The sequence below is a fragment of the Aplidium turbinatum genome, chromosome 9, assembly GCF_918807975.1.
Source record: "Aplidium turbinatum chromosome 9, kaAplTurb1.1, whole genome shotgun sequence".
NCBI lineage: Eukaryota > Metazoa > Chordata > Ascidiacea > Aplousobranchia > Polyclinidae > Aplidium > Aplidium turbinatum.
The window spans coordinates 20,115,758-20,131,607 of record NC_137480.1 but is presented as its reverse complement, the minus strand read 5'-3'; the positions used below and the strand labels follow the sequence as shown (position 1 = coordinate 20,131,607).

The 15,850-nt window shown below is 37.6% G+C and overlaps 2 protein-coding genes across 2 annotated transcripts in view; one reads left to right on the top strand and one right to left on the bottom strand.

Moving 5' to 3' along the window:
• The window catches only part of LOC145777049 (protein lifeguard 2-like), a 93,268-nt gene that overhangs the window by 51,227 nt on the left and 26,191 nt on the right, over positions 1-15,850 (bottom strand). The gene's annotated exons all lie outside the window — the stretch shown is intronic.
• LOC145777074 (protein lifeguard 2-like) lies at positions 357-14,509 on the top strand. The gene is made up of 9 exons (XM_082588362.1): positions 357-909; positions 1,801-1,876; positions 2,893-3,003; positions 3,548-3,601; positions 4,156-4,246; positions 7,080-7,163; positions 8,815-8,952; positions 9,822-9,869; positions 11,891-14,509. The coding sequence occupies exons 1-9, from the start codon at positions 750-752 to the stop codon at positions 12,038-12,040; spliced, it is 912 nt and encodes a 303-aa protein (XP_082444488.1). The 5' UTR covers positions 357-749; the 3' UTR covers positions 12,041-14,509.

Here is a 15,850-nt window from a genome sequence, read left to right as displayed (position 1 = left end):
TTGGGTTAGCGCTCAGCACAAAAGAAAGATAGCAGAAGCAATATTATTAGAAGGAATATTACATCAATATTGGAACTGGCAAATTCAATTCACAACACTTTTCATCAGGCTGTCATTCATTACTACATGTGTGCTTCTCTCTGTTTTTGTTTTATTTTTTGCTATTTGTTTTTTTGGGTTTTCTGGTCGTGCTAACTACTGATATATAGCCTACTACATAATTTTTCATTCAGGCACGTTTTAAACCTTTCAAGGTTTTGCCACCTTTTCTCGTTCGTTAACGTGCTGGTAGATTTATATCAATTTTTGTAGTTAGTAACTTTTTCGTCCCGGACGCGTTAATGACGAAAAATAAAATGATTGATTGATTGAAGGAACAACCCAGACAGAAAATCAAAGTAAAAAAGGGTTGCTTTGCAGTCCGGGAATAGCCTAAGCATTTTATGGTTAATTGCAATTTCAGATTCATATTTCAATTGTAAAAAAGCAGTCTCTAAAAGACCGTATTTCAGTTATTTTTAAAGCAATAAATGGGATAAACTAGGATGTACCATTATGATTTAATTCTGCAGCAGCGATGCATATTTCTTACTACCGGTAGCTATAATAGGACTGTGCTTGTACCCCAGAGCTGAATAACGTTTGCAAGGATTTTTATTTCTTCACAAACTTTAGAGTACTGAATTTTTTTTCAAAATTACCTGTAGCCCAGCAGCAGGAAGGTGGGGTAAAAGTTATTTCAGTTTAATATGGCACAGCCAAGCGCACCTCCAGCTTATAATGAAGCAATTGGAAACGAAAACAAGCATCACCAATCCCAAGTGGGGCCATATCCCACGGGTTCTCCAGATGCTCCCAGTGGTCCATATGGTGCAACATATTCTCAGCCACTTACTTCTCATCCTGCTGGTAAATCTTGACTAGCCTACTGTACTTTGGGCAAACTTTGATTGATTGAATACAGTGACTCTTGACCCCAAATAGGGGAACCATAACCTGTTACCCATAGGTCTGTCCTTTCCTGTACCGTATATTTTTATTTGTAATGTATGTTGTCACAATAAACCCAGAAAAATCACTTTTATTTCATTAGACGTTATATACAGAATCAAGGCTATATAGGTTGAATCAAGGTCATATTCAGAATAAGACTGTTCACTTGGCAATTATATATAAAACAATATTTTAAATTTTCCTGGTGACAGCAAACTAAGCTTCCACAAGATGTTGAAAACGATAACCAGCTTTTTTTTTGATGTTTTGTCAGTCAGCTTGACTGACTTCATCAAGGGGTCTGAAACAATTGAAAACTACCTGTTCAGTAGCAAACCTGTTGTGAGTGATGAAGTAATTGGAAATAAGGCGGGTTATTGTTCTCAATCAATCAAATTCTGCTAACTATCAAAACTGATCCAAGGCAAAACTAACCAAGGAAGACCAGCACTAACTTTCAAGCGAAGGGTTTGATTGCTCACAGAGCACAGCCCGGAAGAACTGCGACAGTTGGCTGTCGCCAATTATGGAGACTTTTATTTGACACTATTTTGCACCCTACTGATGTGATATATATAAATTATTATTATTATCATTCTCAACATCTTACGGTAGCCTCGTTTGTAGTCACTAGTTTTTTTAATCTAAATTGCTATTCCTATACCCTACTTTTTAATTTTGTTGAAATTTGAGAATGATTCTAGATAATTATTTTAATTGAGAATTGCTGTATTTTAAGCTAAATATACTGTATAATCATTTTTAGTGGTTTTCCTTCAATGCGTATTGTTTATTCTCGTTATGCAGAAACTGCAAGATTTAGTCCGGCAGCTCATACAGCAACTCCGACGTTTGCCCATAATAATGAAGGATTTACTACAAGGTAATTATAAATATTTTGCATGGTATATTTATGAATGAGTAACTATGCCAAAAATAAAATACAACTAAAGGGAAATAATTCTTGGAAAAGTTTTCACCCAAACCTGGAAAATGCTGTCGCTTCCGAAATAACCGTTTTGATGGGGACAATGACATTCTGAAAAATCTCATTTTGTGGCAGCTTTGATTTATTTAGGAAAATTGTAAGGATTGTTTAAGGATGCAGTTTGTTCAAACTGTATTATTACAATGTGAGGAATGCACATCATTGGCTGTTATTTTACAATAATTTAGCAGCTTGAATGCTGGTTAAGTATATAAGTGATGAGCATTTATTGTAGTAACCCATTCATAATGCCATGGAACTAAATTAGTCTGCTTTACTTACAAAACTTTAAGCATGTTAAAACTGCGGTCATGCTAACTAAACAAAACATAATTCTACAACAAAGACATATCGTTCACAAGGACACAATACAAAAACACAAAGAATAATGCATGCCAGTGAAAAAAATTTAGAAAAACAGGGAATGTTTGGAAGATTGTATTTTGATATGGCAAACTTGGTGCAAGAAAATTAATTGTGAGCTGAATCAGATCATCTGATCAACATATTGCAGGTACATCTCACCACAGAACTATTTGGTGCAAATTCTGTTTTATCCATTGAGCCTATTTTGTACAGAAATTTTTGTTTACCAGTGTTGATTTGAATTTTCATCACACTTTTTTACCATTTTTCATCTAGGCTAGGCACTTAAATTATCCAGTATGATACTCAAAACAAAAAAATATAAGCTAAAACTAGCAAAAAAGCTAACCTACGTACAACTGGAAGTAAGATGATGTCGCAATACTAATAACTCATTGTATTTGAAGGAAATTATTTAGATGTTATAATAAATTTTTGTAATGACAAAGGAAAGTTTGTATTGAGTGATTTTTTTTATTTTTACATTTTTGTTCTGTGCAACACTACCCATTACCATTACAACAGTTTTATGCCATACTTTTCAGAGGGTCGTTTGACGATCAAAGTGTGCGCCGACTGTTTATTCGGAAAGTCTACATCACATTGTTTCTGCAACTACTCGTTACGTTTGGATTAGTTTGTATTTTCACATTCATGTAAGTTGAAAATGAATATTTTTGCTTCATCGGTCTTGCTTACCGGTATATGCTTTTATAGAGTCGGGAATAGAAGTCATGTGTTTGAAATTTTATGCATCATCATCATGTGCCGTCTCTAAGACGAAGGTTGGCTGGCAATTGTTTCCCCGCGTCACTTTCTTTCGCTTTTCTTTTTGCTTTTCCGATGCTTGACAAGTCAGTCCGCTGTTTTACATCATCTCCCCAAGTTTGTCTCCTGTTTCCCTGCACCTGTTTCCTTCTACCATATTGTCATGAGTTAACACAAGTCGAAATTTTATGTAAATACCTAGTCGAAAATACTTTTTATGAACAAAAGCCGTAAGCATGCAGGTGGAACTCAGGGTGTCACTATAGACAACTATGCTTTTAACATCATGTCAAAAATAATTTTGTAATGAACTGTAATAATTTAGTTTGAACACAGAGTTCAAAAGTACCACAGATTATATTTAAATAACTTTTAAACAGAACTATATAGTGTATATGTCGTTGTTGACTTCCTCCATCTGTTTTTTTTCAGACCAGCAGTTAAGCTCACTGTACGTCAGAATGCCGGCATGTACTATGCCGCATAGTAAGTACCGGATTTTTGCAATTGCAGGTTTTTACCACAACCGTCTAGATTTTTATTGTCAACTTTGTATCAAGAATTTAAATATTCTATGTGAGCAACATAACGATAAAGCATTCTATTATTTTATGAATGGTATTTTAGCAAACTAGAAGTTTACAAATTTGAATTTAGTAAAGTAGCGACAGCACTGGTATGGTTACGCAAAGGTAAAACGTTTAAAACTCGGAACGAATTTAATGTTTGTGCAACCGTTCTTCGAGATATTTTGGCCTTCGGTTCCCATGCTTTTAGTTTGACTTCATAGTTTTGTGAAATAATAAGTAGGCGAGGCTACTTTTTTGTTTGCGGAGTTAGTCCTTAAAGAAATTGCATGTATTTGGTTTTTAGGCTATTTGGTTTTTATTTTACTAATTTTTTATGCGAGTTATGTGCTTAGTGATATTTTATTATTATGTTATGTGTTGAAAAAATTGACGCCAGTATGCCATCCTTTGGTTATTTGAAATGGAATTCTCTTGTTGCATAACAAATATTTCACAGCATATATTTTGCAGTGCGATTTTTTTGGTTCTCTACATCACGCTAGCATGCTGCGAAGGAGTTCGTCGAAAATCACCGCTTAACATCGTTCTGCTAATTTTGTTCGTGAGTACAACACTTTTCAATGGCCCATGTAGCGGCTAACACTTGTATATTTGTACTTTGTTGCAGCATCTTTACCATTGTAATCATAGGCGCCGACTTTTCCAAAAACCTTGGGGGACGAGAAAGGTTATGACGTCATAACCATAACGCTATTTTACTTAATTAAAATAGTATTTGATTAAGCTTACTGTCTTGTTTATATTGACACCGAGATCGCACTCCGAATTTGTAGAATCGCTGCTTGAGACGATAAGTTTTACTTACGCAAACGCATACGCCCAGTCGTAAAATTTTTGATATTGTTAGCTCATAATTGGAACAGTTGGAAAACAAGTCGATTCATTTCATTTTCGTGCGAGTGAATAACAACGATCAAGACAGTGAAGTTATCGAAATAAAACGCAAAAAATCATGATCTCAAGCAGAGTGGAAACCCGCTATCAGTTTTATTAACCTCGTTTTGCTAATTACTTACCTTCAAAGCGTTAACAACGGTGAAGTGTTTTCTCTTCTGTTTATTATCGAAAGCCTTTATAGTCTTTTATCGAATACCGTATATACTCGAGTATAGGTCGAGATGTTTGCAAGTGATTTTCACCTCAAAAAGACAGGTTTAACTTACTCACGGGACAAGCCGTTGTCTCCAGCTCGGTAGTTTTCATAATGAACGCATTTGGCATTTTTACTGTGGCAAAATCATTGCCGACGTAGATTACGGAGTGTGAAATGGCGTCGGCCGCGAAGCAAAAGTTTTGAATACGTTTATTTGCAGTGATTCAAACGTAATTTTCAAATTTAATGATTTCTTGTCAATTTTAGATTTTATACACTTGTTGAGCAATATGCTAAGCTCACGAGACAAAACAGCAGAAAGAGCTGTTTTAAGAGATCAATTTTTTTTATTTTTGCGTGTAGGATATAATCGTTCTTATTACGTAACATTCCATGATTGTTGAAGTCGATGTCAAATCTTAGCGGCCGCATAAAACAATGATGCCAGGTTAGCTAGGTGATAATAGCGGTAAGAGACGTCGTTAATGCAGGCAATATCTGCGACCAAGACCATTAAACACCTTTTCTTTTATTGGTTTTCGATTTAATTCTTACACATTGTGAACAAAACAATGTGTTCTGTTCAATCATAATTGACCTCAAAACGGGAAGACCTCGTTGAAAATAGTGCCTCTAATTTAGCTGGTTTACTTAATATTGCTGTGAATGGTTACGTGACTATTCCAGCAGCGTAAGTTACTCTACATTCAACTTTGAAATTTCCTTACCTTCAACGATCATGGTATGTCAATGCCAATACTTAGAATGAACCATTGAATGGTAGTGTCGGGAATAAGGTGGTCATACAACTTATACATGAGATCGATCTATCCACGAGTATAAACGGTAGTACAGGAGTGTATGTATAAACTATAGGAGTGTAGGAGTGTATACCACATAGGAGTGTAGGAGTGTATACCACACTCCTAGTATAGGAGTGTAGTATAAACTATAGATGAGTGTATATTGATGAGTGTATGAGATGTATATATTTTCACAATATATATATACATCAATACAGTGAAAAATGCATTTTTTTAAAGCTGTATTTACGTAATTGTTTGTTGTGTCGTAGTTTCAACTCGATAAAGTTTGCTAAAATCGATTTAAAAATCTAACAAACGTTTGGATAACTCGTGAAATGAGAATAAACATTCAATCATTCGCTTTTTTGCTACCACGCGTTTTGACTTTGAAGCTGCTCCTCACGCGCGAAAGACAAGCAGTGTGCGACTGTGAGCGTGCGTGTCGTGCGCATCTCAGTAGTAATTCACGTTCCAGAGAAAGCCATGCGATCAGCTGCTGTTTTGTGGGCAAGAGCAACGTAGGCTAGGCTGTTTTTTGCTTTCGGCATTCTGTCCGTTTAAATGATCTAAATCTCTTTTGCGAAGTATTTTATCTTTGAAACACCACTTGTAATAGCCGTTTTTGTTGCCCCTCAACTATAAATTTACGGGGGGCGCCGCCCCCCGGCCCCCCCGGAAGTCGGCGCGTATGATTGTAATGTAAATTGTAAATGATTCCATTTTGAAAGTCAAACCAATTGAACGCAATCTCTTATTTAACTTGACATGTTATTAAATTGCTCAAGTTCCTTTCAATATCAGTTTTTTTATTACTCACTGTGACTGATTCTATGATGTCTAAAATACAAAGTATGGCTTCAGTATACTCCTTCATCGACGTTATGAGCAAGCCGAGCAAATTATACTTCTTGTGAACACGTGACATCGGAGTTAAAATGTTTCGTGTCTTCGAAGTGCTATTATCGCATTCCAAAATTGACTAAAGCAATCCCATGAGCATATTCAACCACCTCAACACTATCACATGCTGATGGATGTCATATAATTAACTGCTGTTCTTAAACAATTAACACGGTTTGCATATTGCAGTAATGATGACTTTTACGCAGTAACGCACATAAGATATGTGCTTCCACGTTCTTACACATCATGATGTTAAGTACGTTATGTTTTTGTAAAACAGTGATACTGATAGGTTCTTTGTGTTTATCTGAGGACAGAAATCCAAGGAGTACATCTCCTGAAAGCGGAACCTTCTTGTCAGTTCAAACTAAAACTAGGAAGTTGAGAGCTAATGTGAGATGCCACCCTTCATCGCACTTCAAGTACTTTGCTACACTGTCATCACTTTCTGTCGACGAGGGTCAAACCGACTATCTTCCATTTGCCGGTTTTACTCTGGCCGTTTAACTTCGAAGCTAAACTTCAGTGCTGCACAAGAGTTGAAGTTCTTACCCTTTTCTTGTTATTGGCAGACCCTTGCTTTGTCTTACATGGTTGGAACAATCGCCAGTTTTTACGACACTCAAGCCGTAGCTGTCACCATTGGGGTCACCGTGGTAAGTTGCTGAATCAAAACATCCTGACTGAAAGGTTTCAACAACGTCATTCAGGAACTTGCTCTTTTTCTCATTGATAGAGAGAAGACAAACTTGTTGGCGTTTTTGAGACGTTACATCAATGTGAAAAACGACTACTTTCCTGACGGATGCAAAGTTTGCACCAAGCACTGTGCAACAATTTTAGATTGCTCTCAAACAACAAATCAACCGTTTTCTACATTGATTCAACGTCTGCAGACGTTATAACGGTTCTAATATAAATTGATACTGTCGACTGATTTGGAAAGAAAAAATGTCATACCTATTCTAAAAACCAAAACGACCACGAGTTATGAAAGTGCTGTACTGCTGTCAAGCATCGTGAAGCACTAAACGACCAAGTCAAAACTTTTTACTAACTTTTATTAAGGTTGTTGCTCCATCAGTGCTGTTCGTGTGTTTAAAAAGCCTTTTTGAGATAAAAACGTCATAACTTTTGCTGCTGTATCGGTTTCATTGAACAGCTTTGTTGAAAACCTAGAGGTATTTATGTAACTCTCAACTAGAAGTTTTTTTGCTTACTTAATACGTTAGCGTCAGTCGGTGTGCCTGGTTTTATTGTAAACTATAAGTGATATAGGTTTAGTAGAGAGTTTACTTTGTTGCATCATAAACAAACAAAACAAAGTGTTGTGATGATCAGTTGTTTCAGAGAGAAATCAAGAAATTGAAAAGCATGTTTTATATAAATGAATATCCTTCTCATTTTTTCAATAAAATCTTAAACACCTTCATGGCTGACAAACCCAAGGATACGCTTGAAGAGGTAGACTTTAATCATTTTATTAGTACACCCTTTTTAGGAAAAGATTCAACCAGTTTTGCTAAACTTATATAAAAGAAATTGTCACGTGACATTCATCATCTGTGTATGAAACATTTGAAGTGCATCAATATTTACAACTGAAGTCGCCTACCCCCTTTGCTCTTTCTTCGAATCTTGTGTACACATTTAGTGGTTTGCGTTTCGCAAACCAGACATACATTGATATGTCAACCAGACATTTGCTGACAAGGGCCGGGGAGCACTACTCAAAATTAACAACCAAAAGTGTAATTAAAGAGCACATCGCCTTTTGTGTAACGTGCATTGACATTGTCTCGATTGACCAATTTAAAATCATCTCTCGAGGCAAAACTGAGTTTCAGACTAAAAGCCTTAAGAATCAAACGTAATTAAATCCATCTCTCAACAGGCAGTTATTCGCCTGTGGCTCATCGTTCCTTTTGTGTGTGTTCTAATTGTTTGTCACATGCCTACTTTACACCTCATGTGATCTGTTTCCCGCCATGTAATTTACTTGTAATCACTTTAGTATCACTTGTTCAGCTTGTGCTTTTTAGTCCGCAGTGTCGTTACAGTTATAATGCATAGTGAAATTTATTTTATAATTTTCATTTATGTATAGTGCAGGTTTAAGTAATTCCTGATGAGGACATACGTCTACGTGTCAAAAACGTTTGAGTTGATTTTTTAATCATGTTATATCTCTTTGTAATAAAACATGTTAAACCCGCTAAAGTTACTTTGTTTTGTTTGTCTATAGGTGGTATGCAGACAACGTTGTGTAGATGAAATAACAACGTAATTCTATGTCTTGTTCACCAGGTGGTCTGTCTCGCCGTGACGTTGTTCTCGATGCAAACAAAGTTCGACTTCACAAAATGCGCTGGCCTCTTGTTTGTCCTTTCTTTGGTTCTCTTCATCTTCGGCTTCATCACCATTTTCACATACAGCTACAGCTGGGTTAGTACACCCCAGACGTCAAATCAATCGTTTTTACATTGATTCAACGTCTGCAGACGTGAATCAATGTAAAAAAACGTTAATTTGTTGTCTGGTTCAGTAAACCACCAGTAAACTGCTTTCAATTTGAATTATGTGCATCGCAGTGGGAAGATATTGTAATTTTGACATGGAACTAACGCCATAAAATGTTGGTTGATCAACCCAATCGTAAACAGCATTTCCTCAATTTGCGAGAGAAGGCTTATCGCCTTTTTCTCAAATCACCGTAATTCTTTCCTTTGCAACACTTGTGCAGTTGTGCTAGCTTTTGCAAACTGCCGACGTAACCAAAACCTACTTTGCTGTTGCTGATAAGCGCTAAATTATTCATGAGTGATCGGTAAGTGCTCTCAGCTTTAGAATTATTTTTCAATATCATTACCAACTGATTGGCTCCACGGATGACCCACTTTTGCATATTTTCATTAGCTATAGTATGTGATCGGTCATGCTCGCTCTTGGGTGGCTGTCAATTGGTTGCCCGGTATTGCGGTTTTGTTGTAGTAGTAGTAGTCCAGTTTTAATCCGGTGATGTCCCCGTTACCGAGGGTGGCCGGATTCACCTCCAAGTGCCGCAATCGTCTTCACACCCTGCCTCCACATCGATCTGTCTAGCGCGTCCTCTCTTGTCAAGCCCACCTTGCTGCTTTCTTCCTCAACTTGCTTTTTCCATGTTTTCTTTGGTCTTCCTTGTTTTCTACGACCCTCCACTCGCAACTCCAGCGCTCTTCTCAAAACATCATCTTCATCCCTTCTCAAAACATGCCCATACCACCTCACTCCATTCGCTTTTGCCAACTTATCTTGTTAATTGTTTTCTTCCACAGTACCTCCAAATCGTGTATGGAGCCCTTGGAGCCCTCGTGTTCACCCTGGTGAGTGGAAGTTCTTTGTGAATTGTTTATTTCCTGAATTATACAAACCCTACTCGACTCTTGACGTTTCTGGGGACAACAAACTGAAGTTTAAAAATGTGTGCTTTTTCATATGTTAAAAGCCAAAAGGTCTACAGAGGCATGCGACAACTCAGCACGTTCTTAAACTAAACAAGCACTTTTCAGCTACTGTCTCAGTCAGCAAATTTAAGACTGATTCAGTTTGGCGTTGCTCAGTGTTGTCTTTCTCAGTCGTAATATGCTGAACTGAATTTGCTAGCTTGTGACTTTCCAAGTTTGGGCTTGCTCAGTTGTGACTTGGTTAGTTTCAGCACTTGACGATTTCAACCATTTACCGAATTATTTTTGCTTTGTTGATAACTTCTGGCTTGTAAGAGATCCATGTACTCCATCTCCAAATAAAGTTTTCTTTGCATGAGGTTGAAAACAAGCTTTCGAATTGTAGATTATGACAAACTTTGATTTTTGATAGTTTAGGTTTTAAGCATTATTATAAAATGTGACAGTCATGGTTCGGTTTCACCATTCTGTCTTCATTAATTACATGTCATATAAGAAAAGCCTCAGAGATACTTGCTCTGCACGCAGTTAGTCATTTTTGTATTTTGCATCTAACTGTCGTGAGCCGCGCACTTTGTCAGCTCAAATTCAATTGCCGCATTTATCGTTGACATGTTGAGTTGACTCAATTTTCTTTTGGAAATTTTTTCATACATTTCAAACAAAACTTGATTGTAGACCAGGGGTAGGCAAGCTTTTTGGACCAAAGGCTAAAACCTTTTTAATCTTTGACAAGCGGGTCATGTGAGTATAGTTAGCAACAACAAACGTTATTTAGCTTCCACAATGAAACTGTTACTACATGTAAGCATAACTTTATTAAGTTTGACACTCGCAAAGCTTCGAAAACTTTACTGAACGAGCTTTTCTATAAATCTGGCCAGGTTAACTTTTTGTGAGCTTTTTACTGGGCTAGCCCTGCTGTCATCAATAATGTGATTAAACAAAGTTTCAACAATTTTTTAACTGCGACGGAACAATTAAACGAAATCAACAATGCTTATTGCTTATTGCTTAGTCATGACATAACAATAAACCATAGACCCTACATAACAAAATTTCAACAATAATAATAATAAAGTAAACAATATCACACCAAATCAAAAGAATCGGTTGATTTAAATACAGAGCTTTCGCCACACAAGTGTGGCTTCATCAGTATAAACTTATTCAAATAGAATTCTATTATTAAGATTCTATTTGAATAAGTTTATACTGATGAAGCCACACTTGTGTGGCGAAAGCTCTGTATTTTAATCAACCGATTCTTCTGATTTGGTGTGATATTGTTTACTTTATTTAAAATGTTTTGTCACACCGTGCATCTCAGTGGATCATCAGTTGAATTATAGGAAAATTTGATGAAAAGTTTAGGAACGAAGTTTTGTTTTTGAATGATAATAATGTTTGTTTTTATATAGCGCTGTATCTATCGCAGAATGCGTTGCTCCTCAGCGCTTTACAAAGCAGACAGTGTCAATGCAGCCGTATAGAGGCGCAAATGAGTACACTTTTACCCGAATCCATTCCACTTTTACCCGAATCCATTCCACTACTCGGTGCCAAGCAAGAATTCGATTCAGTATCACTTTAAAAAGTCTTTGGTAAGACCCGACAGGGTATTGAACCCATTCCTACCAATTCAGAGGCAGGCGCACTAAGCCACCGAGAATGATTGTGTGTGCATTAGAAAAAATACTAATGAATTGAGTTAAAGCATTCGTTTCCTCCAATATCAGGCGGGCCAGATTAAGTAGCCCAACGGGCTGGATTTGGCCTGCGGGCCGTAGTTTGCTAATGTCTGTAAACGTTAACCTCTCTGGGCGATTGGTTTGCTTTTAATGGTAGACTCAATGTTTTTGTTAAGTTTGCGACACCTTAAATTATGATCACGTCTATCTTATAAATGAGCCCCATTACCACATCTTCAACTTCCACAGTTTCTCGCCTTTGACACCCAGCTCATCATGGGAGGCAAGAGATACGAGATGAGCCCGGAAGAGTACATTTATGGAGCACTCAATCTTTACATCGACATTGTTTACATCTTTATTTTCCTCCTCTCTTTGATTGGAGGGAGCAGTAACTGATGTAATGAGCTGCATGTAGCCTGCCGCTCCCAGTTTGTGATCACAGTGCATATCGATTGTGGTGTTTGAGTTATTAAGTTTGAGTTACCGTACTATTTTTATCAATATCCGGATATTTAAATTCCGACCGAATGGCTCTCATTGAGAATTTACACACATTTGGGCGACTAGCCGAGTGAATTGCTAATAATTTGTCCGTTGCAATAGCACAAGTGCAACCAATAATATTGAAGAACTGTCGACAATGCATTTGTGCATTTGTTTAAATTTTAAAAGACTCATTAACTATTTTGTCAATTGCCACAAAAGCATCTTCTATTAATTGAGTTATTGCAGTCTTTAAGAAGATTGTTAATATGAGGTCACTCCAGTGAAACTAGATTCGAGATATGTTCAGCAATACAGCTATAACCCGCTTACTATAAAGTGAAAGACGCGAAGGACTCCAGTTCACCAGTTTCCTTTCAGTGCCATATGCTAACTAACACTATCGGACGGTATGCTTGTTTGTGAACAAACACACCATAGTCTAACTGCATATTCGTTTCATACAAGCACCAAGTCATAAATAGTACAACTGCGTAATTCCACGCGGTTTCATATGTTTGTATTACAAATTACAACTATACTACCAGTACCAGTTATTGCATGAACCTAAACTATCAGTTTTGATAAATTTTCAATCGAATTGAGAGAATGTTTTTCACGTACTCCAATTAGTAGCCCACTATTGCTTTATAATGCTGTTTCAAAGTTATTAATACAAACTAAAGGTGTCTATGTGAAAAAAAATTCTCAGAAGGTGACCGCATAGTCTTCAAGTCCAATTGTGTGTGTAGTAGTGTATTGTACAATGTACAGTTTAGTGTGCTGTATACTGATGTTCTCATTGCCCAATTTAGCCAAAGTTTCAGCTTTTTCTTGGTCTAACGTTTCAGCTTAGTATTCTGCCGAATCATTCACTAATAATAGTAATTGTGGGATTGTTTCAAAACTATTTCATGTTTCTTCATCTATGGAACATTGGAAGTCGTCAAAACGACGTGAAAATGTAATTCTGCTTTCTTTGAAATGGGTGCAATGTCAAAACTGAAAATTAAACGTCATAATAGAAAACGACGCGTTTCAAAAAAAAAAATTGTACAAACTCTGCTTCTTTGCATTGTATGAACGTTTTTTTAACGTTGTATCAATGTAAAAATGAGGAATTTTGCTAGCTAGGGCGAATGTTTTATATTCTAACGTCACGTCGCATTGTTTAATGTACTCGTTTCATCCCCAGGCAGCAAAATCCGTCATTTTTACATGATTTAACGTCTGCAGACATACGTTGAGTAGTAGTAGTCCAGTTTTAATCCGGTGATGTCCTCGTTACCGAGGGTGGCCGGACCTCCACACCCTGCCTCCACATCGATCTGTCTAACGCGTCCTCTCTTGTCAAGCCCACCTTGCTGCTTTCTTCTTCAACCTGCCTTTTCCACATTTTTTGGGTCTTCCTTGTTTTCTACGACCCTCCACTTGCAACTCCAGCGCTCTTCTCAAAATATCATCTTCATCCCTTCTCAAAACATGCCCATTCCACCTCACTCCATTCGCTTTCACCAACTTATCAACATTCGCATTCAACCCAAGCAAGTTCATAAGTTCTTCGGTATTTCATTTGTCCATTAGCTTCACATCACACATTGCTCTCACCCTCGCTCTCTCAGTTCTTAAAATCGGAAATTCGTTTTCCCGTAAGCACCATGTCTCACTTACGTACAGCATTGCAGATCTCACACAACCAGTATAAATTCTTCCTCTCATTTTCAACGGAAATTTTCTACCACATAACGGCTCTCGACACTCTCTGAATTTCACCCAACCAAACCTTACTCTTGCAGTCACTGCCGCTTCACTACCACCACTGGCATTCAATCTATCTCCTAGATAACAAAAGGCATTCACTGATTCAACTTCGTCATTCAGCTTTTCAACAGAACCAACCATTCCTTCTTCAATCTTCTTTCATCTTTCAAATTCAAAACCATCTTCGGATCTGCACGCCACTCTCTTCATCTTTGCACATCTTCCATGCACCCACTTCCTGGATTTCGTAACTGCAGGGATACAAACGTTGAGTCAATGTAAAAATGACGAAATTTGCTGTCGGGGTCTGTGAACAGTTTGATTAGTTTCAGTGTTACACTCGGCAACTGTTTAGAAACATTTACTGTAAGCGTTTGGCGTACTAATGGAGATGGTGCATGACCTGTTGTATGACCAGCGTTTTCTGTGTGTGTATGCGTGATGCAACGTTTCAGTACTTTAATATCGTGATCGTATTACACTGGTCATTCATTTCGAAATGCTGAAAATATTGTTGTGCATTCAAAACCTTGTGAATTCCATCTTCACATGTGCCACACAGTGATTTTGCAGTCAATAAAATCAGCCATGTTCAGTTGTTCACTGTTCTTGGTTTGAACATTGATTGAATGTTTATTTGTTTATCCTCGGATTGAGAAAGCTTCTTTGAGAAATTAATCCTGGCAGTTTCGCATACTTGTGGACTGGGGACAGTAGAAGTAGGGGATTGCTCACTCAAAAAGGAGGTGGACAACTGGAGGGTCACAGTATTATGACAAAATTTGGTGAAACTGCAGCTTAAGGTCTACCGCCATGTGTCGCATAGCCAGGTGCAGCAGCATACCCAAAAGCAAAGAAAACTTTTTGCAGTTCTGCCAATTTTTAAATTTTGCAATGACCATCCAGCTGTCCATATCGTAAGAAAAATCAATAAAGCGAGTCGTTCCGGTATTCCACTGTCCCTATTGTGGACGTATAGGCTTTGAACCATTGACGCAAGGCCGGCTACCGAGATTGACAGAATGAAGTTTGTCGTTGAAGTGTTATCTGAATCATTCAATCCACTAGACGCCACAGAATGGAGAGCAGTCTTTGAAATGCTCAAGCACTCACCCTCAGAGTCAACCAGCGCAGGTTGATGTTGCTGACTATTCATAACGTCAGGTGCTTAACACTGAGCTATCAAGGAGGGCTTGATCCAGCCCATAGCATCTTTTCACAAATTGGGACTAGGTGGGCAAATTTTCAAAAAAGGGCACTTTTAGCGCGAGAGTTATCTTAAAAAGGGCACTTTTCGCGCGTAAATGATGAAAAAAGGGGCATTTTTTTCCCGAGGGTAAAACATGTAAGCTTAAAAATGTAGATTTCTCAGGCAAATTTCCCGTAAAAGGCATATTATAGCAGTAGCGTAGCCAGGAATTTTCAATGGAGGGGTTTTGACGATCCAGCAGCGGGGGGTTTGGGGGGCCTCCCCCAGAAAATTTTGAAAAGTTACTTTGAATTTGGTGCATTCTGAGAGCATTTTCAACAAAAATGTGGGTATGAATATTCCTGTAAAATGGTGCTGTCCGGTGGCATAGCAAAAGGATAAGATCATGTTTTCTTCGGCATTTTTTGCAAATAAAGCTAAGTCTCTATGTTTTCTTGTTGCTAATTCCTGGCTGAGATGTTTGGTATTGGCAAAACTCGCTCTTTCAATACAGTTTTTTGGTAATTTTTTTTAGACTGAAAGCATCATTCTCAATATTGTGACGTCACACGCGTGCCAAAGGGGGGTTGTAACCCTCAAACCCCCCCTCTTGGCTACGCCAATGTATTATAGCCTACCTAGACTAAACTTTTGAGTCCCATAATTGATTCCTATATTCACATTTTCCGCCCAGCGCCCACAATATTTTATAAATAATATTGTAATAAAATTTAATCTAGCAACATTTAGTTGCAGAGGTCTCTTGTACTAAA